This window comes from Hippoglossus stenolepis, chromosome 1 (genome assembly GCF_022539355.2).
Source record: "Hippoglossus stenolepis isolate QCI-W04-F060 chromosome 1, HSTE1.2, whole genome shotgun sequence".
In the NCBI taxonomy this organism is placed as follows: domain Eukaryota; kingdom Metazoa; phylum Chordata; class Actinopteri; order Pleuronectiformes; family Pleuronectidae; genus Hippoglossus; species Hippoglossus stenolepis.
In genome coordinates, this window is record NC_061483.1 from 6,352,410 (window position 1) to 6,378,298 (window position 25,889).

The 25,889-nt window shown below is 42.4% G+C and overlaps 1 protein-coding gene across 8 annotated transcripts in view; it reads right to left on the reverse strand.

Annotated features, from left to right (window-relative positions):
- myo9aa (myosin IXAa) overlaps nucleotides 1-25,889 on the reverse strand; it is a 99,995-nt gene that overhangs the window by 25,706 nt on the left and 48,400 nt on the right. For 4 of the 8 annotated variants that reach the window (XM_047340421.1, XM_047340417.1, XM_035171688.2 and 1 more), the window contains exons 3-16: nucleotides 20,112-20,206; nucleotides 19,968-20,030; nucleotides 18,275-18,374; nucleotides 16,491-16,553; nucleotides 13,159-13,256; nucleotides 12,702-12,828; nucleotides 11,718-11,807; nucleotides 8,673-8,789; nucleotides 7,990-8,124; nucleotides 4,162-4,283; nucleotides 3,072-3,213; nucleotides 2,257-2,452; nucleotides 921-1,040; nucleotides 251-256 (exon numbers count right to left, since the gene is read on the reverse strand). In XM_047340421.1, the coding sequence (XP_047196377.1) occupies nucleotides 251-256; nucleotides 921-1,040; nucleotides 2,257-2,452; nucleotides 3,072-3,213; nucleotides 4,162-4,283; nucleotides 7,990-8,124; nucleotides 8,673-8,789; nucleotides 11,718-11,807; nucleotides 12,702-12,828; nucleotides 13,159-13,256; nucleotides 16,491-16,553; nucleotides 18,275-18,374; nucleotides 19,968-20,030; nucleotides 20,112-20,206 (1,474 nt within the window). The remainder of the gene's footprint in view (nucleotides 1-250; nucleotides 257-920; nucleotides 1,041-2,256; nucleotides 2,453-3,071; nucleotides 3,214-4,161; nucleotides 4,284-7,989; nucleotides 8,125-8,672; nucleotides 8,790-11,717; nucleotides 11,808-12,701; nucleotides 12,829-13,158; nucleotides 13,257-16,490; nucleotides 16,554-18,274; nucleotides 18,375-19,967; nucleotides 20,031-20,111; nucleotides 20,207-25,889) is intronic. The other 4 variants (XM_047340422.1, XM_047340415.1, XM_047340419.1 and 1 more) reach the window with 3 other exon arrangements.

The window sequence follows — 25,889 nt, forward strand, 5'->3', positions numbered from 1 at the left end:
GAGATAAAGCATATTATGATTTAATGAGGAACGATCAATCATTCATTGATTATAGATTCCTAGCTATTCATAGATCTCGTCACAAAATGAGGAAGGAAATTGAAAAGTTACATCCAGGTGATTTGAAGGACATGAAATCTTTTGGAAATGTAATTTTAAGGAACAAAGGAGAGTTCACGGGGAGTAACAAGCTACTGGAGTTGGACTTTAAAGGGAGTTTCATCACTTTGTTCAACATTGTCACTCTCACCTGGAGCTGCAGGGTGGCACACAACAAAAAGACACAAACACATGAGAGTGTGATGAAATGTTTGTCCTGCACCACATAAAGAGCTGCCTGTGAACACGTTAGTGATAATACACATCTCATCATACCCTTCCCTCAGTCTTCTCTCACCACCACCAGCCTGTGTGGTGTTAGTGACAGGAGAAGGTGGACGATTTTTAGAAGTATGCCGAGGTGGACAAGCAATTATACCCACCACCGCCCAAAAAGACAGGGGTGGACACAGAAGCGTGTGTCGGGCACCGAGAGGCGTTACTGTGTTGTTTCCCCCAGACCAAAGTTAGCTGGTAAAGCAATGCAAGCATGCAAAACTCATGCATAGCCTTTTACTAGCACAGTGTTAGTGACAGAATGGATGAAGCATGCTAGTTGACAACGTGCAAGACAAGACTAAGAACAAATGCATGCAGGTGAACAAGAGGGGGGGGAGGAGGAGGAGGCCGGAGGGAGCGGAGACCAACAAGCATCGAGTCTTATGAAGTATAAATTTGTCTCTTTACGTTTTGATATTTAAATGATTCTGGTCAATTCTGGCTTCAGTAAAGTTGCTGATGCTGGTCAGCCTCGTCCCAACAGTTTCCCCCGAGTGGTGGTTTTAAGTCGGAGGGAGTCATTCTCGTATTGGCAGCCTTACTGTGCTTCTCCTCTTTGCATCTCTGCAGGATCTCTAAGCTTCTCTGATGCACAGGGTGCTGCAGAAAGCTAAAACTATCCACACTTTTCAAAACTGCGCAGGGAGCAGCGTCATCATGCCCTTGGAGAAGCAAAAACAAAAGGAAAAAAAAAAACAGAGAGGAGAGAAAAACAAAATACACAGAAGGGGGGGAAGAGAGGAGAGAGAGAGAGAGAGAAAGAGAGAAAGAAACAAGAGATTAGACAGCGAAGAAGAAGAGATCAAGAGATGCAGTCGTCTACCGGAGAGATAACCTGTGCAAGACGTCTGGAGAGAAAATGATCGACATTCAAAACTGCAGCTGGAGGCGGCAGCAGGATGTTTGTCATTGTGACTCTGTGTGTAGGCGTTTGTCCCCCAAAGGTTTTTCCCAACAATGTCTTCAAAAGATTCTTTGTAAATTTCTTATTCTCAAGTGAGGCTGTTATTAAAGGGGATTTATTTCACAACTTATCCAATTATTTACAAAAAAAGAAGTGAAAGACAAGGCTTATTAAAAAACTTTGAAGACATGTAACAGGTTCGCTTTGGGAGACACTGATATCTAAAGGATTTCTAAAAGATAAAGGAAAAAGCAAGATTTCAACAAAGTCTATTTTCACACAACAACATCTGCATGTAAAACTGTAGGGAAAGATAAAGAGGATGCAGAGCTCTGAGGGAACATCTGCGAAATCTACTGCGTATCAAGGACGGCCAGAGGAACGTCTAGGGGAAAAGAAGGCATTCGTATAAAAGCCAAAAGCCGAGAGAGTAAACAGCTACTGTAAAAACACAGCGGTTCTACGAGCACTAAACACAAACTACTAGTGACTGATGGAACATTAAATATGGCAGATAAAGCAAAATAGAACGGACAACACGATGGTAGCATGTGAGCATATCTCACTGTGCATGGAAGGATATCAAGGAAATGATGTAATGTCAGAGATAAATAATTATAATCATATTATATTCTGAAGAGTTAGACACTGTTTGTCTGCCGATGAACTCCACACATCAAAAACACTACAACAGAAATGTTCACATATCTTATTATTGCCTTTTGTACATTTAAATAACTCTAATACAAGCTGTTTGGTTATTTAAAAATTCAAATTCAACTTTGCCTCTTTTGGGCCATTTTCTGAATTTCAAATTAAACACCAGTAGTTGTCTTGATATGATGAAAAGTCTAAAAATAGACATTTGTAGTTGACAGATAAGTTTTCATCGACTTTCTAAGTTCCGGTGAGATGAGCTCTGTGTTTCTGCAGCTGTAACATGTGAGTAAGTTTCCGTCAGTGCGGGAACTCACCAGGCTTCTTCTGCGTGTGTCTCTTTCCAGCTTCTCTAAAAGCCACCAGGGCTCGGAAGTACGCTCGCAGTACCGCCCAGCGGAACGTGGCCGACGGTTCGATGCCGATCAGCCCGCAGATGAAGGCGTTCTTGCTGCTCTTCAGCAAAGCGACGATGTCCGGGCGCATGTGGTCTGTGTTCTTCTCCCTGAAATCCTGCATCACATATAAAATGGGATTCAATGCTATTATTTGCCTGTAATAAAACAAACTCCCTTCAACATGAGTCCAGAAAACAAGTTGAGATCGGTCGGACCCAAGTTTCAAACCACTGTGACGTCAGCCATTGGTTTGTGAGCTGCCGTTTTGCAGCCATCTTGGTTATTTGAAACCAGAAGTAACTATATTTGGAGGAGAAGTGGGTGGAGCCTGACTGAGAGCTGAACACCCTCCTACACCTGCCACCTGCACTCATTGGACGGTGCTACCTGTCAATCCGAATCCATTCCTCAATACATTTATCATGTATTTTACTCTAAATTGAAGAAGACTTGAAACTAGAGATCGATATCATAAACTCGTTAGGAAAATGTTTCTGACTTTATAAATCAAGGAGGAAGTAGCGTCATTTTCATCGAAACCGACTTATTTTCACAACTAGTGGAGTCGCCCTCTGCTGGTCGTTTGAGAGAATACAGGTTTCTGGCACTTACGCACTGGCTTCACTTTCCAGACCCGCCCTCTTTGTCCATTTTCAAAAACAGTCTATGGCTGCACCTTCTCCTCTCTTTCTTTCTAATCAATGACCACCCGTGGACGTGAGGATCACACTGACCTTGACACCGTACTTGACCTTGCCGGCGTAGTGTCGTATGATGAAGGCGGACTCCATGACGGCAGGGAACTCGATGTAGCTGTTGCCCTCGTGCTGCCTCTTGAACTTATCCAACAGAGTCTGGTTGGTGGCTTGAGGGAAACTGAAATAAAAGTCAACAGAAAAGTTTGATTTGAAGAACAAAGCACTTTTTTTTTTTTACATCTGTTTTTAAAATGAAAACACACGAGGGTGAGGAGCTCGGCCAGCAGATCCCTGTGTTGATGCACTTGTTTAAGGTTGTCGACTACGTCATGAAGACTGCAGCGTAAATCACACTGAAAACGTTCGACACATTCCTGAGCCGTTAAACCCGAATGAAACATAATGAAGTGAAGACATTTCTTTTTTCCACTCGTCTCTGATCCAGTCTCAACAACCGTAACTACAACAGCGCCGACGTGGAAACGTGGCAAGTCAAAAAAGGATCTGCTCCGTGAGTCGTTCTGACATTTTCATCCTCTGACACCACAGGTCCAGAATGATCATTCTAAGCCGATCTGGGATCAGATTTCTCCCCCTGTCCTTTAATAGCAATTCTGCAGAAAATCAACAGCTTACAGGAAGAGCGGGACACCAGGGGCTTTGGAGCAGGGTGAAATCTGAGCTATGAAAACAACGCGGCCAAAGATTCAGAGCTCTCCAGCTTTTCCGAGTGGGAGGAATTTGATTCGGTGTCCAAATGGAGAAGAGGGGGAAATAAAGAAGGAAATATGGTTTTGGTAAAAATAGTCGCAGCACAGTCGTGATCGTGAAAAGGCCTCTGCAATTTAGGGGGTTTACATTTCAGGAAATTTATGGATGGTAAGGTCATCACATTTTAGAGATTATATAAGCGGATGTACATGGGGTATAAAGTGAGACAGTATTTCTGAAGAGTAAAGGTGGGTGCGCAGGTGGAATCAAACCAGCCGTACTGTAGTTACGGACTTAACACCTGCCAGTTGTGCTTTAGCTTCAAGCTGCCAGAAGAAGTCGATGTTTATCCCAAAGGAATATGAGATGAATTATTGAGGAAATGAAGACGTGGACCAGACTGCATCAGACTCACTTGCACTCTTCGTCCAGGAGGTGGAACAGAGCTGTGGGCTTCTTGCTGATCAGGCTGATGCAGCCCGTGTTGTCAATGTAGTCGATGTTTCGCCAGCTGATGCCCTCGGCCCTGTACTCCTCCTGCGGGACAACAGAACATGGACAGTGTTGATCTATAGCTCTGTAATCTGATGTAATAACCTCTTCGCTGCATTTCTCATGGGTCAGTGAACGTGTCAGCAACTCTTACTGTATACAGACAATATCAAACATCACATTCATCACAACCGCATCCACGTTGTACTTTTAAACACTTGGGAAACAGAGAAACTTGATTTAAAGTTTCGTAAAACTCCATCAAATCACCTTTAAATATATCAATAATCAAAGAAACGTCAAAGGCAGGAATGCAGACCTGTGTGGTTTTAAAACGTCCCAGTAAAAGTAGCTGTGTTGTTTGCAGGCTGGTTTAATAATGAGAGAAGCATTCCGATCATTTACCACCGTTCTCTACCTCTATATGTTATTTTCCTGTTGTTCCTGGGAAAGAAATTTAACCAATAAAGACCTTAATCCAGAGGAGGTTTAATAAAGAATCACAGGAATCTCTCTCTCTCCTTTGGTCTCATCTCTTGTTCCCCTGAAGTCAGAGGGCTGAAGAGAATCAAGTTAATTACTGCTGCTTCACAGATGAAGAATAAAAGGGAAAGATTCTTCTTCAGTGTTTGGAAAAAAACTGAAGGATTCTGATATGAGCCCGCTGCAATTTAATTGAGCAAATTTCCTGCTTCCGGCTGTTTTTACAGAAAAATGTCATTAAAATTTCATTTTAGGTTCCAACAGTGTGAGAGAAGTCATTCTTTTTTTTAACCTCACCATGGAGGTTATGTTTTCACCCCCGTACCGTGCAAATTTCAATCAGTGTAATAATAAACTAATAAAAGTTACAACACATCTGTCTTTTCAATCCTTTCGACATCTAAGAGCACGATCGCTGTGTTCAGCAGAGACGCTGACTGAAGACAGGCCGTCACATGTGTTCAACACACACACACACACACACACACACACACACACACACACACACACACACACACACACACACACACACACACACACACACACACACACACACACACACACACACACACACACACACACACACACACACACACACACAGAATGGAACACCTGTGCAATATAATCCAGAACAACAACCCTGGAATAAACGTTTGTGAAGCTACAATATTGAATTTGTGAGTCAGGTGAGTCAGTGCAGTAATCACTGTGCTGTGGTTTGTGGGGGTGTTGTACTGGATTTCATTAGATTACACAGGACACGGAATCCACCTCCTGCCTTTAAATCATCTTCCTCTAACTGCAGTGACTCACTCTGACTCTGACTCGAGTGAAAAGAAAAAGAAAACAAACCATCACATATCTCCAAACTCTGCAGCGTCAGCTCCTCTGAAGACACTTAAATTGGTGTTTTATTAATAATCATTATCATCATCAGTAATAACCAATTCCCACGGCTGCTGCTTCCCTGCGTCTTTCTGCCATCACAACAAAGTGACTCGCTGGTGAGTGGAAACAAACTGTATGTAACTGTAGACGAGGGTGTGAAGCTGGCCTCAGCAGAAATATGAAGCACGTCAGCTCTCGGTCAGAAAGCTTTTAGGATGCCTGAGTGCTGTACATCGACTTTTCCACACACGACTAAAGCTAAACTGAACCGAGGCCCGGGATGAATTCCTGAGCTCTCCGCTTTCCTCTGACTTTTTCTGTGATGTCTGATGAAAGAAAAACGCAGTTTAAAGAAGGGCTGATGCTGTTTGATCCATGGAAACATCAGAAATCAATAGAATAATCACTGATAACTCCACAGCTCGGCTCACGTGGGTGTCGCACAGATCAATGTATTGTGAACCAGCGTCTACATGCGGCTGCATCTTTGCACAACTAACAAAACTCACAGCAAAGGTCACGCAGTCACAACCATGAACCTGTACACCAGCTAGTGCCGGACATGAGGTACTGTCAAAATAAACAAGAAGGACACTATGGAGTGAATACGTCCTCCAGGAACTATCTTATCTAATGTCCCGAAATACAAAAAAGATTTGTGTCTCCTCACAACTATATTACTTTCAGTATTAAACATAAATACTTACAACACAGAGGCTGCATTCAAAGAGGGAGCGAGAGCACCGAGCTAAGTGTTTGGTTGGAGGCTGGATCTAATGTGACCGGGGTTAGAGCAACAAGCAGTAGCACAGGAAGTGCTGTGGTATTCTAATAAGTATCAACAAATACTGGGAATCTCAGAGTCAGTGGGAAAAAAGGAAAGAAGAAGGATATTACACGATGGTGATCCTGAACCCACCTTAACATCCAACGTGAACTACATCAAGATACTGAAGATAATGTTTTGGCCTCTACTCGCCACAAACAACAGGACAAAGCTCGAATAGAGAGACAACCCTCATCGAAGTTATGAATCATGATCTTCTCAAACTTCCAATATGGTTTCAATTAAACAAATATATATGTATGACAATGCACAAATCAAACTTTATATTCATAATGACAAAGAATCACATCAACATGTTTGTGGGTGTTATGATTAGCTTTGTCGCAAAAATGTTTCAACATCTTAGGTTTTGTAAACAATAGATGTTTTTTATCATTATATTAAAGCTTAATTTATCTATATTTATCACAAGTACTTTTCCAACAAGTCTATACAAAATATTGCTGCTATATAATAGTGATCTAATAGTTTATTAGATTGGCAACTTTATCCAAAGCTGCTGCACAAAGTGAACCCTTCTTTTTAAATTACAGTTGCATACATATTATTATTATTATATAAATATTAACATATTTCAAATGTGTACATTTCTATTTTTATTACGTATTATCTTAAAACAATTCACAATTCCATAATTATACTTTAGTTTGTTAAAGTTGGTGAATATCCAAATAAAAATCTGGATCTAATGAATTTAAATGTGGTTTTATTCGACAGAGTTCTAGTTCACACTGTAAATATGACATATATTCTTCCCTCTTTGTAATTTTTCTGTTAAGCTAATATATATATATATATATTTTAGTTTTAATACGAATATATAACCTGTACTGACTATCTTAGTTTCTACCACACCCCACATGTACTTAACATTTCATTTAAGCATTTCCTAATTCACTAAACAAACAACTCCTACATCTGCAGCACGATAACGTAGAATTTAATTTACTTTAAGCTTCTGGACTTTGAACTCTCTACCCGTGACATTTATGCTGAAAGTCCTGACGTAATTATGACACAAAAGTAAGACGGCTTTGATCAAAGCAGGAGTGACTGAGGAGACAGACCTTCACGTCTCGGTGTAATTCATGAAGTGCACGGAGGCTTTCGAGCAGCTTGAGCCCTTCAAACATGTCGGTGCAGGTCGCTGATTCAGCCGATCTCAAGGTAAACACCGTGTTTAACTTACAGGCATCAGGACTGTAAAAAGCCCTTTGAAGCTAATCAGCTCACTTAAGCGAACACACAACCAGAGTCAGGGTGGTCACAGGCGGTTTGAGTCATACGGCCGCGTCAGCTTCTCGGCAAACCCTGTTGCATAATGTGCTGAGGAATTTCTGCATTGTTTCGGTGTCATTGTGCTGTTTGTGCTCTGCGTGGCGTGATAAGGACGAGGGATTTCCTTGTGAATGGTAGATCCACAGTGTGTTCAAATACTAGTAGCTGTAGAACAGTAGCTCAGAGAGTTCAGCTCCAGGTCAAAGGCTTTGAATAAAGAGGCCGTTCAGAGGAACATCGACGAGGCGTTTCTACCTGTTCGAGCTTGAAGATGTGCTGGTTGAAGTAGTGCTGGAGACGCTCGTTGGCGAAGTTGATGCAGAACTGTTCGAAGCTGTTGTTCTCGAAGTCTTCAAAACCGAAAATGTCAAGAACCCCGATGGACAAGATCTGCGGGAGATGACGAAACACGAGGAGACAAGGGGACATCGTTAAGTTCTCTGTTCACACCAGATATTAAAATGCAGGAATCTGTCTCATGTGATTATTGTGATCAGGTCTCACAACCCTGCTCCATTTGCAAATAATCACATACGTCAGTTGTGTTTGCAAAGAGAGAGAGAGTCAGGAGGGACTGAATGAATCACTGCAGCTCTGAAGACTGATTTTACAAATGTATCATGTGATGGTCAGTGTAGATTTTTTGGCTACAGATGAATCAACGGTCACGGAGAAACGTAGAATTACTTTTGGTTCATTGTGAAACTGTAGCAGGTTGGGGGACGTCAGCTGAGTGGAAGGTCTGTGAACCAGGACATATTTGTATTCACACAGTGAAAAGAATGTGGCCACATGCGTCTCACACCCCATCCCCACGTAGTGTGAGTGATCAGATCTCAAACTGAGGACACGTCCTACGTTATACAAAACACTGATTAAAGTAAAAGATATTATCCATGTTGGACATTTTCAAGGTAAGACATTTTATGTGGTCGCACCTTGGTGGTGTCCTCCAGGTCCCGGATGTTGAGCAGAGCGTGGTTGATCCTGAAGACGATCCAGTCAAACAGAGCACTGTACAGGGACTTTGCCATGGAGTCTCTCACCGTGCCAGCCTGTAGGGACAGACACACACAAACAGTATTTAGAGATACACTCATCGATGGTTTAACAACATTTGATAGAGTAAGAAGCGAAATGTGCAAATGAGACTGTTTCCATGTTTAGTTTAATAAAGGAAACACTGTCCAACAGCAGGAAGAGGATTTATCAAAATACACAGTGAGTGAATGGGTCCTCAAAATGTCAATGAGATTCTGTTTTCACCACCAGTATTGGTGGGGCTCTGAAATAAGAAATGGTATGAGCCTTACTGGGAGCCATTCTATGTCCCACACATCTGTATAACATATCCCAGTTTGGCCTGGTGCTGTAACACTGCACTTTTCTACAGGTCCACTAAAAATAACAATGACTGGAGATTTAAATACGGAAAAAAAGAATTTATATACGGAGACGTCCTCCAGACAACAAACAGCTGGTTTGACAAACGTTGAAATGCGCAGGCGGCTGTATTTCTGCTTTACAACTGACCCTTTAGAGGGAGACCCGAGTATAAATCCCCATCCTGTCATCGGCCACTGCACTTAGAATTATTGATGGAAAGTATAAAAATGACAAAAGCAGACATCCCTCCCACCCAAACACATCACTGACGTTCTCCACTGGAACCCTGGCACAGACGGTCACATCACAGACTGACACGCTGGCAGCGTCAGAGCGTGACGTCCCTGGGTCATTATTAATGTCATTATCCAGACCAACACTCGTCAGGTTGACTCATGAGATCAGCCAATCCAATCTAGTGTCGCACAGACGGTCGGAGCTGCCAAGTTCTGACTGGTGAGGCTGCTGAAAGTTTGCCTTTCATTCCCGGCCTGATAGATAATATAACTTTAATTGGCTTTTAAAACGTATAGTGCGTGTTCTCGAGTGTAAGTGAAGACAAACAGTAGACGTTGTCTTTATAAGTCTCATATTATCGTAAACCTTACGTTGCCCAGTGTTTAAAATCTACTGATTTGTTTAATCAGTGATGCGGTTTCTTCAATAAACACAGATTATTAGGCAACAGCTTCCTTTGATAAATTATTGATTAAAAAACGTTTTTAATTCCTGTATCCGCTGGAAAGATTTGACCTCTCAGCGGCAAAGTTGAGCCTCGGTCTTCAGAAACAAAACAAACCACAGAGTCAAGTTAAAATTCCTCTTTTTTCCCCCCAAAACAATTAACAAGGTTATTTTCAGCCGCCTCAGACCAAATATGTCTCCAATGAGTCCGGACAGATTTTTTTTATTGTGAACATTCTGCGGTATAATGACTCATAAGCTTTTCATTATTCAGAGGAAGTCGGACTTGAAACGTGGAGAGGGAAACAGCCTCATAACTCTGAGCGAACGGAGCAGACTCATTACAGAAACCTTTTTTTTCCGTGAGGTTTCTCGAGTGTATGATTTCAGTTAGTGAGACTGTGACAGTGATATTTACACAGAGACCACCCAGGGAGCTACCGAAGCAATCACTGTTTGTTCATATGAAATAACTCCAAAGTATCTAAAAGGCCATTATGAGGTTGTTGTCGTTTTTTATGGGAACGTGTAACGAGCCACCGTCTACTGGGAGAGTTCTGCTGCGGGAACGTTGTAAGGAATTCATACTGGGGAAACTAGAATAAACACATTCCCCTCGTGAAACCACATTTAAATTCACTAGATACAGATTTTTATTTGGATCTGCACCAAATTACACACACTCATAAATATCAGTCCCAGAAACCGGGTCTCTCAAGTTAAATTTAAGATTTTTTAAGATCTATTTCAAGTACGACAGATATGAGGGAATATCAGAGTCCATGAATTATTACAAATCCAGCAGACAGGTATCGATAGCTTTTCCATAAATTCTGACCAGGGTGTTTGCAGAATATCAGTTATCAGTACAATAAGGAGATGTTAAAAACACACATTTAAAAACTAGTATGTAGTATTTTAACACATTTAAGACTTTTTAAGGACTAAAATTCAGATTAATACATTTTATACTTTTAAATCATTTTCTAAGACCCTGGTAATGATTCCTGATTTTATTTTTCATCAAGATCAATGAATTATTGTCTGAAAAAAATCAACAGAAATGTTGTGAAACACCTCACAACACTAAAGAAAGTGGTCTGGATCCACACCAACACTTAATTAGTTCTTTCCTGACCCATATATCCCTCAATCACATATTCGTGGGAATCCGTCCAGTAGTATTTTACGTAGTCCTGCCAACTATCAAACAAACAGACAAACAAATAAATGCAGATGAAACCACAACTTCAGTGTACGTGTGTAAGACATAAATATAATTTAAATATGGGGTTAGGCTAACCCTGTTACACCGTGTATCCGTGTTGTTCCCTCTTCTCTTTGAGACGACTCTCATCTCCAGACCATGACGTGTGTTTGTTTTCAGAGCAGGGCTCCCGGGGAAAACTGAAGAGGGGCTGGAAATGCCTTCGCTCTCTCTCTAAACCCCCTGAAGGACTTTGTGTGTTTGTAAGTGGAGGATATTGTGTCTGTGTGTGTGTGAGTGTGTGTGTGTGTGTGGTTTCTCTGCAGCCATGATGTCCATACTGAGGATAGAGACCTAGTTTTTTTCTCATAGCTCGCTGCTACCTCTGTTACTGGTGTGTGTGAAGTCATAGACGGTAAAACATGTACAAGTGAGTCCTGCATGACACACCAGACGTTCAGGGAAACGCTGTGGCAACGACAGAGATGCCATTGTCCCTATCCTGAGTTTGTGTAGCATCAACAAAGAGAAGTGACGTCCAACCATTTAAAATAGACAGAAACTTTGTCTTCAGATTTGGCAGAAACTGTTTGAGCACCTCGTCTCTCAGGAGTCTAACCACAGGCTGTATTTGTATTGTGTGCGTTTTCTGTGTCTTTACAGCTGTGTCTGTTTGCTGTTGGTGAGGTTTGAACTGCAGTCTCACCTCAGACAGTTTGTAGGGAACAATCAGCTTCTCTCCCACCGTGACCGTCTTCCGTGTCGTCAGGGCCTCAAACAGCATCTCTTCTTTGACCTGTTGATGACAGCGGGACCGACGGTGAATAGCTTCAAAGAAACATATCTATTCTGATGACGTCTGAGTAACTGGGATCTGCGTAAAGGGTTGAAGGAAGGATTTAAACATTCGATATGTTTTATTCTGAAGAGAAACATCCTCAGCTCATCAGTCTGTACTTTCTGATCCTTTCAGTTCAGAAGTTAAGTCAGAATGTAGATTCAGCACAAACCCACATCTATTCATCTTATAATATGTTATTATATGTTCACTACAATGAGCTAATGATTGACAAACGATGATTATCTAATACTTAAACAACATCACAAGGATAATACCCGACTGTGACTCCAGTGGAATCTCTGCAGTAATGTAATGTAAACATTGGGGCCCCGAGTGTATTTATTAACTCCGACCGGCTCCAACGGCAATTTACTGTTGACCAAACTTTCCTAAGTCACTTTGAAATGACAGCGTTCCGAGTGTGATTGATACAAAAGTGGTCCGGTGAAGAACCCATTCAAATGACTGGTGGTGACTAAAGTCGTTTGTCCTGAGAATCGGGGTCTGGACTTTCTGTGGAGTTTGCCTTTCACACATGAACAGTGCAGCAGGAGATTCTCCACTCATGACGCGTCCTGCTGTGTTCGGACTTTCTGCGGATTTCATACGACGGGGCCAAGGGGAGAAAGTCTGCAGAAAGTCCGGAGTTCACACATACAGCTCCTGCAGAGAAACTCCTGATAATCTCCAGAGCTCAGTACATCTGAAAGCAGCTTAAGATTCCTCTTGTACAAATCAGTGCTGGCAAGAAAAGTCTTGTTGGAGCATGATACTGGGAAAAAAAATCAGTTTTTTTTGTCAATAAAGAAACACAAGGAATACAGTCAGAGCAGCTTTGACTTGTTATACCTCCAGCAGCTCTGAGACGACAGGCAGCACCTCTGGGTTACAGATGTCGATGGAGTCGTCCCTGTAGGTTTTCCTCTTGTAGCAGATGTTGCCCAGGTGGAGGATGGCCGACAGCAGAGAGAAGATCCTGCACAGCACACGAGAAAAAGATTGAGAGACTGTGGAACTATCTGTAACTACCAGCTACTCTAATGTTATTAGCACAGGTTTGATCGAAATAATGATGATAATAATAATAATCTTAGGATATTAATTTGTGTAGCAAAGTCACAAAGTGCTTCACAAAAGGATTTAAAACAAGGAAACAACTAATAGTGTTTTATTTGTTATTTAATAGAATGTTTTAAAAAGAGATTTAAAGGAGACATGTTGGTTTTTCTTTCCTCTAGTGTGTGATGTAGTCTGTTAATGTTTAACCCTATCTTACGACACACTCATCGCAGGTTGCGTCACTCACTGTTTACGCGTGGCAGGAAGGAAGCCCACCATCTCCATGGCCAGCTGAAGCCTCTCAAAGTCATGCTTCAGGTCCTCGCCTTCAACAGTGAAGCAGTCCTGGAAAGAAAAAAAAGCAGAAACCGGGCGTCAGGCTCACAGTCGCCATTATTACACGGCGGCCGTGAAGCCAGAAGAGCCAATGACAAGCCGCTCTGAAGTTTAGAAGGATTCAGTGAGTGTTGTTGACATGCACGGTGCCCAGATGTTTACAGAGTGTCTAGCAAAGATACTTAAAATAGTTCCTCAGTTTATTCTGCAGAAACAAAAAACAGCGGAACGGCCTGAAGCAGAGGAATTGAATGACTCACAGTGAGAAACAGAGGCACGGGGGGGAAACAAAACAACAACACTGCGGTCTGATGAGGATCTAGTCTAGAGAACAGCAGCTCGTGCTCGTGTAGGGGAAAATCTAGCCTGTTAAAGCGATCCACAGAAATCTGGCGAGCCGGAGAAAGAGCTGAGAAGCGATTCAGGGGTTTGTGTGTGTTTATGAGGTGGACGCAGAGACACAACAACAGTGAAGTCTGCGGACAGGAGCTAAACTTTACTCAGTTTTACTTGTGCAGACATTCAGCCTCACAAATAATCACACACACACTCAATATCCTGTCGACTGTTCGTCCCTAAATCTAGTTTAAAAGCTGCTGTAGAGCCTAAAGAAAAACTTTCTAAATATCTGTCCTATTTAGACATCTTCCTAGGTAAAAATATGGACTTAAAACTATGTATTTTGCATATTGACTTATAAACAACAGTAATGTTGTAACTGGATGATGTGGAAGTAACTTTAACAACTTTATCTACTGTTGTTTCATTTATATATAACTATAATGATAATATATCATATGTAAGGTATTCATACATTAAACTGCCAAGACGATAACAACTAAAGCTGTTATGATATATGTAGCAGAGTAAAAAATAAAATATTTACCTCTGGAGTCATTAAAGCTTACAGTAGTGTTACTATATATACTATAGTGTTATACTATCTTGTATAACATTTAGCAACCAAATGCACATGAGGACGAAATGCGTGGATCTGTATCAGTTGTTAATGACGACAGGAGGAGCTTTGGAACACGTGCGTTGATGTAACTACATAAACTACGTCCAGCCAGCGTAATGTGAGCTCGTCTGTTTGCTTATGGGCTCATTCCACTATGGCTGCCATAATTATCACATACCGACTCCTCAGGAAGACAAACACGAGACGCACACTCACACCAACGTGCCTCCTGCCTCCCTCCCTCCCGACAGGAACTCACTGTGAACTATTAGTGGCTCTGGTGTCACATTTCTATAGAAGGGGAAAATATTCACGTTGCTCGGTCTGAACGAAAACAATATTTTACTGTCGTAGAAAATGTCGGTTGATGATTCCAGATGTCACACGTTTGTTTTAGGAACATTAAAAAATCATTACAGGCCTTAATATGCTTCATTTGGAAGATTTCCTGTGCTGACATGAAAAGATTTAGTGGTTTTCCTTGTGTTGAAAAAGAGGAAATTCAGAAAGTTGACTAAATTATTTCGATTTGAATGTGTTCATAATATCGACCACAGGATTAATCCCAATGAATTCCCAAGTACATTATGTACATTATACATTATATCTCACTGTATTATTAGTATTTCGTTAACTAAATAGGGTGAAAAACAAATCATTATTAACTGTAAATTGTGAATTAAAGTGATCTGTTGCATGCATGTAGTAGAGAAAACAAAAAAACGCCACCAAACCAAACGTCTTTAGATCATTGACATTATAATCTCAGTTTTTCTACCACAGAGCGACAACTCTGATTCGAATCACATATTGTGATTAAGGGGTAAAGGTGAATTATTGGACAAATAACTTGCATCAACCCAGAGATATGATCAAGTACATCTACTGTAGCTCAGTCACTGTGGATGATGAAGTGTCTGTTAGAGCATCTTCATCATCTGTGACTCTTGAACAACTTCTCTCCACAGGTCGATTTTCAGGTTTTAAAAAATGTGTCCAAGAGACGCAAGAGAATTAAAACACCTCTTCCATCATGTAACACCATCAAAACTGGATTTAAACTTCCCGCCCTGTGCATGAGGACATTGGCACCTCCATGTGAATATGCTGTCACCCTCTGACATGTTATCATGTTATCAAGTATCTTGATCTTGAGTGTCTCTGATGATATCATTAATAACTCTGTTCTTGTCCAAGCGTGACGGCGAGCCAGCATCTCCGATGGCAGCACCATGAAACCAAAGCGGCTTAATGGAATTCAGCCATCATTCACTTTATTATTCACACCAGTGCTTTTCCTCATTCAAGCTGTCGGATGTTTAAAAGGTCCGTTGTAATGGAGTGTGACAAAAACATGCCAACTTCTGTGGGTGAAAGGTTCATCACTGGTTCATGAACTTTAAAATCCCTCAGATTGTTACAACTTCTGGGAAACGTCAGACTTCGCACTTATACGTACGAATACGGCAACTTTGGAAACTATACAACCTTGTTTAGTGTTGTTGTGAAGCAGCGCGGGATCATGGGAGTTGTTGTCTACCTGACGTGACTCAGGTGCAAATCCTGTTCACGGATGAGGAAACGTATTGAAGTTCTATTGTCGTTACGCGGTAACACATACGTTGTTTGCCCCAAAAGTTTTAGCAGAGACAGACAAAGTCACAGGTAAAGAAAAAATGATGCAATATAAAATGTGACGTTGCCTTGAATAAAATTGTGGATTTCTCTGGGTTTGTTTAATTTCTAGTGGTTTCTAATAAAGAATTGTTACAAATTATATTTTCTATTCAGACAGAACCCAAGTACCTCACATCATGCTCCATGTAGTTACACCTAAATTTAACGGGTGACTGAATAAATTCTGACTTTGATTTCTTATGCCCAAACAGATTGCGTGAGAATTTTGAACATCTTCTGTGGCAGGACAGCCAATTTGGCCTTTTAGTCGTAGAAGACACTGCGTCAATGATGAAAAAAGTCAAACAGGTTGTTACAGGAACACTAAACATAAAAAAAACAAAAAAACAGCGCAACAGGGAAAAGCCCCAAAAAACTAACAAAAACAAACAGAGATAAAATAAACAACACCCAAACTGAACCAGGAAACATTGAAAGAGCGACAACATAAGCAAAGGAGGGACGGGGACGGGGGAGGGGGTGGAGCAGCTGTGCAGGGGAGAGTGGGGCTCGAGCCGCCGGTGTTCAGGTGAGTGAAACTCTACTTGTTGCTGTTTCTCCATCAACGGACAGACACACGGACACACAGAAGCACAGATACTGACCGGTTCACTCTCAAAGTAACTGTCCCAGTGAGGCTGCTGGCTGTTCTTTGTCATCTGGGAATGCTGAGGCAGAGTTTACAGGGAGAGGGGGGGGGGGAGGCGAGGTTAATGGTTAGACAGCAGCATTCCAGCGACAACACATACTGTACATTTAAACATGTAGCACGAGATTTATGAGCAAGTAGCGATGATGGAAGGACGTGTTATTAAGACGGAGCTAAGACACAAAGACACGTACAGTCAGACACGTGTCAAACATTTAGGAGCACGTATGACACTGATGATGCACACGCAAGGAATTCACAGACATGTTATTGAGCACAGGAAGCTGTTGGAGCAGGAGCAGAAAGTTGAATAAACTGCAACACACATGCACATTATGGATTTGGTTTCCAAAAGCATGAGTTGTTATGGTTCATTTCAAGCCTTCCAGAAACTACACATTTGAGCTCATGTAGATAAAGTATGAAAATCAACTTGCAGATAAGTTTTTTCTTGTTTATGGCTTCTGTTAATAAGCTATAACAAAACTAAAATTAAATTTAAGGACATTTAATTCCTGGATTGCACTGAAAAAAAGAAAATTGTTGGACCAACTTAAAAAAAAAAACTTCAATTGTTAACACACAAATCACTTGAGTTTGTTAAACAAGTTACAATCACACAATTGCTAACTTTGGTTTGACAAAAAATAACTTAATTAATTTGTGTTTTACCAATAGATGTAATTATTTTAAGTCGTCCCAACAATTTTCTCTTTTCTGTGAGTACAAAAACAACGTGTGTCTGCAAAATGATTTTCATCCAGTAGTTACATTAATTCGATCTCACAGTCACAAAAGCAGGAAATGGTCAGTAAGAAGAGTCAAGGTCACACGTGTGGTTCTCGAAGCAAAAGGCAGAACGAGCTGTAATGATTGAATCAGGAAGGGTGTGAAGAAAAAAACATCCATAACAGCGACATGTAAACCAGTCTGGGAGAGGAGAGGTTGTGAAATCCATTCCAAAGAGCTGTGCATGATGCAAGAGAGTCATCTTTCAGGAAAACTCCACAGAGCAGGCGGAAAGTATGTATTTATGGATGCATGTGTATTTGTACGTGCACGTCAGCGGCCTTGAGGAATGGGAGGAATTCCTTCCTTTATGCAGGCGTATGGACTTTGGAGGAAGGGAGCAGGTCGTGGTGGGAGAGTCGAAGCTCAGAGGCAGAGGTGCAACAAGTTTTCAACAAAATATTTATAGTATATACGTGTGTGTTTGTGTGTTTATAGTGAAACCACACAACACAACAGAGACGAGGGACAAACACCATGTCGCCTGTCTTCTTGTTTGTGTGTCTGTGTGTGGGTGTGTTTGTCAGCGGTGGCGTGGGGCCGAGGATGTGCATGTGACACCAAGATGAAACCAAAGTGTATGAGAAGATCACACACATGCAGCTAGACCCACAAAACACAAACAGATGCACAGTATAAAACAATCTTGGTCGTGACTATAAAAAGAAAGTGACAGTGAGAGGGACAGTTGTGTTGAAAAACCACCACCAGTGGAATGTGTTTCCTTTGTGTCATCGTTTCTGTCTTTCCTGTTTGCAGACACCGACACACAGAGGGAACCGGGGCTTCCTCGTTGTATAAGGACGAGCAGATGACACCAACGCAGACACACAAACATTCGCAACGCTACAAATAAATGAAGACTTATGGAAAACACACGTGTAAGACACATTAAGTTATCTCATCATTTCTAATAAAACACGTTATTGTGCCTGAAGCTGAAGTTCCCACCTGACTGAGGTAATGATATTCTTCAGGCTTCTTGAGGTGAAAGGCTTCCCTCTCTTCTTCACTCGTTCCTGCCAGCAGGTAGTAAAACACATGGTAGTTCCTGAAAAAGAAAAAAAATGCAATTATGGTCATGAATATCTGTCTTTTTGTGGGTTTCTGTAAGAGAACACAATGTGAATGTCGGACAAACATATTTCCGTTTGCTTATTTGGTTCAATAGCGAAAGGTATTGGATGTATGTATATGTTGGGTAAGGGTTGGGGGTGAGTTGCTGCCCCAAGAAAAGGACTTTAAGTATCTCAGGGTCTTGTTCACGAGTGAGGGGAAGATGAATGTTCAGGCAGGTCGGTGCGGCATCAGCTGTAATGATGGTGTTGTACCAGATCGTTATGGTGATGGATTCGATTTACTGGTCAATCTACGTTCCAACCCTCAATCTGGGTAGTGACCAAAAGCAAGAGATTTGTTGGCTCAGCCTCTCGGGGGAGCTCGGAGTAGAACCGCTGCTCATTCACACTGAAAAGGGGGCAGCTGAGGTTCCTTCCGTTGGAGGTTAACCAGGCACGCCAAACCGCGAGGAGACCCAGAACTCGCTGGAGGGACTACATATCCCTTCTGTCCCTGAAATGCCTCAGCATCCACCTGGAAGACTCTCATAGTTTCCATTCTTCATTAATTTATTATTCACAGTATGTTATATATTATCATTAAGAATGATTTATCTATTGTTTGTGTTGGCTGAACTCATCTTATCTCGTTTAAAAACTGAGGAGACCAGTGTGTCGGACAGATGGACCAGTATTGAATTCTCTGGAGCCACAATGCAACAGAAAAATTGAAAAAGGGAGTAATGGCAGCTCAGTTTGTTTGTGTGTGTGCACAAGTGTGTGTGCATGTGTGCTCGCCCTTTTTCCTCTGACAGCGTAAAGGTTAGAGGTCAACTTGTGCAGCAGCTGTGCGACCGACGGTTCTCTTGGAGCACACACACACACACACACACACACACAAGCTTGGAGTCAGCAATTCATCTCAATACGAGAACGCAGAGGGCCCTCTGTGGGCCCCCCATGGTGAGGTTAACCTTCACCACTCCATCCAGCCAGTCCAACACATCAGTCCCACTTAGAGGTCAATTCACTTCATGACTCACACGCTGGCAAACATACAACAGGCTTTCTCGCTTAAATTTACTCAGACGCACAAATGTTTTGCCAAAATTCAAACCACAGATTTATTTTATGCTCATGTTTTTCTAAGTGAGAGGATAAAGTTTTAAGCTAAGTGCAGGTTGAATGTCATGAAGGACTGTTTCAACATCGTGCTAGAACAGCCAAGAACCTGGTTTGTTGACATATTTTCCTTATTAGGGACCTCAAAGCATCATCCATCATTAAAGCCTCTGTTGATATAATATATTACAAGTTTAATTTATACAAATCTGTTTAAATAAGCAATATGAAATTCATTTCATGCAAGGAGGACATGAATCATGTTTGATTGATGCACAGAAAAAGCCGTAAAGTTGGAGGCCAGCTCATTTATTTTCCTTCACTTTTGTTTTGAGCTGCACTTCATAAGATCACGTTACAGTCCGTCACTGCTCAGACGTAGAAGCTGGAAGTGTCACCTCCTGCTCAATAAAACCACCTACTTCTGTTTTACTTTTATATTATTATGATAAACTTCTGCTCACCGCTCATTGTGCTCCTGATAGACCAGCCTCGACTTCTCCAGGAGGTATTTCTCCACATACGCTCTGAAAACAGTACAAACAAGGTGTCAAATGATGTATATGATATTTATATGTATGGAAATTGAAAGGCCTTTGTCTCCTTACCCTCTCACAGTGCCCCTCTCCTGGTAGTTCACCTGGATGAACTTGCCGAAGCGACTCGAGTTGTTGTTGTGGGCTGTCTTTGCGTTCCCAAATGCCTGAAGGACGAGAGAGGAAGACGTGGTGAGAAACAAACACACACAGTTGAAAATTAATGTGAAGAGGCGACATTTTACACATCTTACACACATATCAGTAACGCATGTTAGAGGGTCAAGTTCAGAGTCGTCGTTGGGTGTGGATAATTTGTTTGTGGGTCAAGCTCGCAGAGACTCGGGCCTCGTGCCAAACTTGAAAGGCTGTCAAGCCTGGTCGGCGCGGAGCAATCTTTTCCTCTCACATAGTTTCAAACGGCATCAGTCCGAGACAGATTAATAACATGGTTTTAGGATCTATTTAAGTCAGAGTCAGACAAATTGCCAGAGTGCGGATGAAGGAGCGAGGCCCAGCAGGCCTGATGGAAAAAAGCTCCTCAGTGAGTAATGGGATCCATGTGGCCTTGTGGAACATGTGTAGTGGTTGTGCTTTAATAAGACGGTCCAGTATTTCCCCTGGCAGCTGTTTATGTTGTATGGCTGCCTGGAGGGGAAGTCGTTTTTTCGGCCTATATAAACCCTGCAGTTATTTGTAGCTACGCCACAAGTAAACAAATTCCTCAGCGAATCACTTAGAGCGCCCCGAGCCTTGCGTCTGTGGAATGGGAAAGCACCCCCTCTTTGACCCCACCCTTTCACCAACGCCACTAACCAACATGCAAGCAATGCTAACATCAAGCTAAACGGCAACGCTGTGAGCTGGAGTCAAGGGGGTCAGTTATCGCTCAATCTCATCAAACATCACATGTTTCCACCCTGAACCGAAACATGTTCTTTCGGTTCAGGGTGGGCCGTGATTGGCTCGCAGCATAATGCAACACAGAAGAAAAAAATTAGGAGAAGATTTTCCAGCCCCGAACAACACAAATCAAAGCTTTACAAGGCAAAGTAGTGAGCTTTGTCCAGTTATCATTTCTTTTCAAATGGATCAGCGACACAAGGTCTGTAATGCATTTCAGTCAGAAATATGCACATGACACATGGAGATGCACGTGGAAGCATTTGGTTTTTCATTTGCAAAAAAGAGCTCGAACAGAAATGAGTATTGAAACGAATAATAGCTAATCTCCAACACATTTAAGCACATTGTTAAATAGTGAATTTAACTGCACAACAGCTGTTGGCAAAGAAGACAGGGTCAGCCACGCCTGTCATTGATTATCCATGTTGCTTTCTGCCCTGGTAGCCGAGGCTAATGTCCGTTGTTTTCTTCTGGAAAGGGGTCATGTGCTAGGAGCCTGACGAAACAGACGTAGTCTTGTACGAAAAGACACAAAACACAAGCGGTTGTGAGCGTCTACGTTATCCTTTCCAAACATCTCCGTTTCTGCTCGTCCAGACAGAAACGCAGCACTGCAGTTTTCAAACTAAAACGGTTTCCTCACTCTGGAGTAGTGAGGACACCAGGCGTATCCGCAGCAGATTGAATGCATTTACAAACAAAAACCTGGCGGTATGGATGCAGCCTGAAACACATGGTTTTAGCTACAGTCTCTTCAAGGCCCTCTTCCTAATAAAGCCCTGACTTGCCAGTTGACCCACTGCTGTGATTTGTCAACCGCCTCCAGCACATGTAGGAAATGTTGTCCTCTGACTTCTCTTTTCCTGGCTTTGTTAGGGAGTAAACCAGACGAGCCGCTAGGTGTTATTATGTGTTATGCAAACGTATCACAATGATGCAGAAGTAGTGGCTGGGCCACTAACAAGGATTTCAGGGGATTCCGGAGTTTCAGTGTTTTCAGGGGGAGTGGAGCTCCCTTTACCACGGACACAAAAACCATAGAGGAAAGAAAAACTAGGAAAAGCAACATATGTCTCCTTTCAAATACAAATGTGTTTATAATGTAGCCCTGAGGGGAAATCCAGATAAATACTGTTTAGAAAACCAAATTTAAGTGAACTTAAACTCTGTGATTCAGTGATCATCACACCATTAAAATTGTTTTGGGAATCAGGACTCAGGAGAGTCTGCTAGACTTTGGCCTCTGCACTGCTGGCAGACGCTGCCTCAAACAACTGGATCACAGCAATGAACTCACCCTTCATTTGTGACTCACTCGGCTGAACAAATCATTAAAATAGGCAGACGCAGTGGAAAAACCTGTACAACTCTACCGTCTGGACAAAGGAAGACAACGCAAGGTCAAACTGAGGAACGGCAGTGGTATCATCTAACCCTAACCCAGAAAAATGTCCTTTGAAAATGTGATGCCTGATGCCGTTGATATTCCCAGAGGAGCTGGTGTCCTGTTCGTCACTTCGTCTGCCACTGAACCTTCCTGGTTCAGGAACCACAGGTCAGACGAGGACAGAGTAACATCACTCAGCGTCCCTAAGTGGTAAGAACTGCCCGAAATGGAACAGCCAGTAAAAAGCAAGCACTCAAGCACTAATAACAACAACCTGCTCGCAGACAGGGTGAGGAGCCCAGGTCAGACAAGTCAGAGATCAGAGCTCTCTGTGTTTCTTTGTTAAATGGCTTGGCGTCCAACATGATGTGATGGGCCAGCAGGAAGCAGGATGTGGAACAACTAAAAATGCTGAGAGCTGATTTATGTTCAGGCAGTGTGTATTTGTCCACCTGGTCTGTGTAAAAAAAACGATGCATGGTTAAAGAAGACATTTTTACAGCCGACAGTTTTTATTCTTTGAAAACTTGGCCAGCTCCATATCAACGGCAGTAAAACACATCTCATAACAGAAGGGCCGTTTCGTCATAAACGGACCTCGAGGGGGGATGAGGTTTCAGACCAACATGCAAGAAAAGGTTTATCAAAACCTATAAAAGCATTAAAAATACATTTCAATAAGTTACGAGAGAGTGTCAGGACCAACTGCTGCATTTCCATTTTTGAGCAAAAGTAAAAAAAACTGCCTGAAACATCACTCACGCTGGCCTCACATCATCGTGAGTGGAGCTGAAGAACAAAAGAAACGTTTTCAGCAAACAAAAAACATCAAACCATCAGTAACAGATCATTCACAGATGGACATTCTTCTTCACCCGAAATAACCACAAATAGACCTGAGTGCAGATCAGCCACAGGACAAAAAAATGATTCTACTGCACTCATCCACAAAAATGCTAATCCGCTCTTGCCTCTTCTCCTGTGGGAGTTGTCAAAAGTTATTCTGGAACATCGAACGCAAGCCGAGCTCTCGCAGACAGGGCAGGCCGAGGTAAGGGGGGAAAACTAAAACACTAAATCACGTCATTCTTTTTTTACGATATCATGAAGAGTATGATTTCAAACACACATCAGTGGAAAAGTACTTGAGGGTGGACTTTGAGCCCTCTGGATGGACACAAAGACTCAAACAGACACCGCAGCTGTTTGTACAGACGTGATTCGCACCACTTCAGTCACTCTAGTAGGTCAACGGTGTTATTCTTGGCCGCAAACTGCAGACTGAGCCAAAGGCGGAGCAGCGATGGAGTTGAGACGGTGCCAGCGTGTTCTGAGTGTAATGTGTCTGACGACAGGCTCGGTCAAAGTCATTCTGAGGAGCGAAGACTGAGCCGAGGCTCCGACGCTCAGGTCGGGGGTTTTCATCAGGGAGCTAATCAGTCTCTCCTCACGTCCACATCTGGAGAAACTGCTCAGATGTGTTGAGTTCTGTGGTCACGGTGAGAAAACCTTTCCAGTTACAAGGGTTTGTCAGTCAACGTTCTTATTGAGGGAAAGTGATAGCTTCTATTCGGGCAGAGGTAGATCCTTATCATGACTCAGCACTTTCTAATAAGCAATTACTCTCCAAGGCAGAGGTCCTTTTAGTTTGATATCAGATTTAAGCTTCACTGCCACCCGTCATGCTCCCAGTGGATCATTTATTATTATTATTATAGAGAAGTAAATACACTGTTTTTTGCAGTACTGCAGTCTTTGTTAAATCTGTATTTGTATCACTTGGGGAAGAAAAAGCTTCAACTAGATTCACAGTTTATGGTGATGACACAGATTCAGGTGCACATACAGCTGCTTGTTTTTAAAGTATCCTGATCCGATCCTAAGTATTGAGAGTACAGCAATTCACTGGGCTGTGGCAACAGATGCAGAACTCTGAGTAACTAATCAGTTAGAGATGCTTTGGGTCATTGACTCCAGAAAATGTCTGGAAAAGTGGGTATGGACATTTTCCAGAGTTTGCCTTTCACATATGAAGAACGCAGCAGGAGATTGTCCGGGTCAGACGCGTTCTCAACAACAGGAACAAGTGGGAACAGTCAGGCAGGAAGTGGCACTTGGGTCGGGCAGCAGAAGGCAGGACATGACGTAGAAATTGTTATCAGTTTTCATTTGTATCATATCAATAACTTACACATCCAGTAAATCAAAGGAGTACTTCAGGTTTTGCAAAACATAAAGTTTTTTCTACGGACAATATGTGATGTACACAACCATCTAGAGATAATCCTATTATCACGTATAGGTTCTTATTTGTTCTCTTCTAGGAAATCAATAAGACTTCCAGCGACACCTCACAGAATTGCTCAGTTCAGATTCTATTAATGCGTCTCTCTGTAGTGAGTTGATTAGGCCTCTGTTTGCTGCTGTACGCTCTGACTCATGCGTTGCAGAGCGGACACACATTTAATCATGTGAGGATGACTTCATTAGCTCAGAGGAGAGGAAGAGGAGAGGAAAAGGACACAGAGAGGGGAGGTGAGGAGAGGAGAGGAAGAAGTAGAGGAGAGGAAGAGGAAGAGGAGAGGAAGAAGGAGAGTAGAGGACAGGCAAGGAGAGGAAAGGCGGGGAGGAGAAGAGAAAGAGGAGGAAAGGAAAAGAGATGAAGGAGGGGGTGGAGAGGAGAGGCAAGGGAGAGGAAGAAGAAGAAGAAGAAGAGGAGAGGAAGAGGAGGAGTGAATGGCGGGGTCACACTAGGCCCTTAGATAGAGAGCGGAGACAAAAGACTACTTGAGTTAACTCACAAAGGGATAATCTTTTAGTAAGTCATCAAATGCTTAGGGTTACAAATGAATTTCCATGCCGGGTTGTGTTTAGAGATCATGTGACAGCGTGGTCCCAAAGTGCACAGAGAGGCGCTTTGTGTCCACTTCAAAGTTTCCGAAGTGAAATGGCCACGAGATAAAAAAAACGGCATTCTTCTGACTCACTGACCAGAAATTGATTTAGGAAAGTGTCAACCAAATTTTTAGCATTCCTTCTCCCGACAGTCGCTATATGGAGAAAATTACTCTGACAAATTGTTCCATGTGATTCAACGGCTTCAAAAGAGGCATTGTTCATTTAACCTCCGTGGATTCACATCCTTTTCCCCGAGCCTTTTACCAGCTCATCCACCACAGGATGTCAACAATGAAGTGAGCGGCCCGAGCCCGACATGCATCACGGTTATGTCACAGTGTGTGTGGGCAGATGACGCCAGCTCGTAAACCGTGCCCCTTGTAATCTCACACCTAAGGTCAGGGAGGACTGTGGTCAGCGCGGCTGTTTAATCATAGAGGGGTCCCGGCTTAGTGAGAGCACGGTGGGATGTGGGTGCTGCCAGCGGCTGCTTCTGTCAAAACAAGAGCTTTAAAATGTGTTTTAAACCACCGGGATAAAAGAGGGAGAAGCAGTGAAAACACCTGAGCTTTGTTTTTCACGGTTTGTGACGAACCAAAAACTTCTGGACCCGATGACGGCACCGGAGGGAAAAGTCCGTCGATCACTAAACTTGTTGG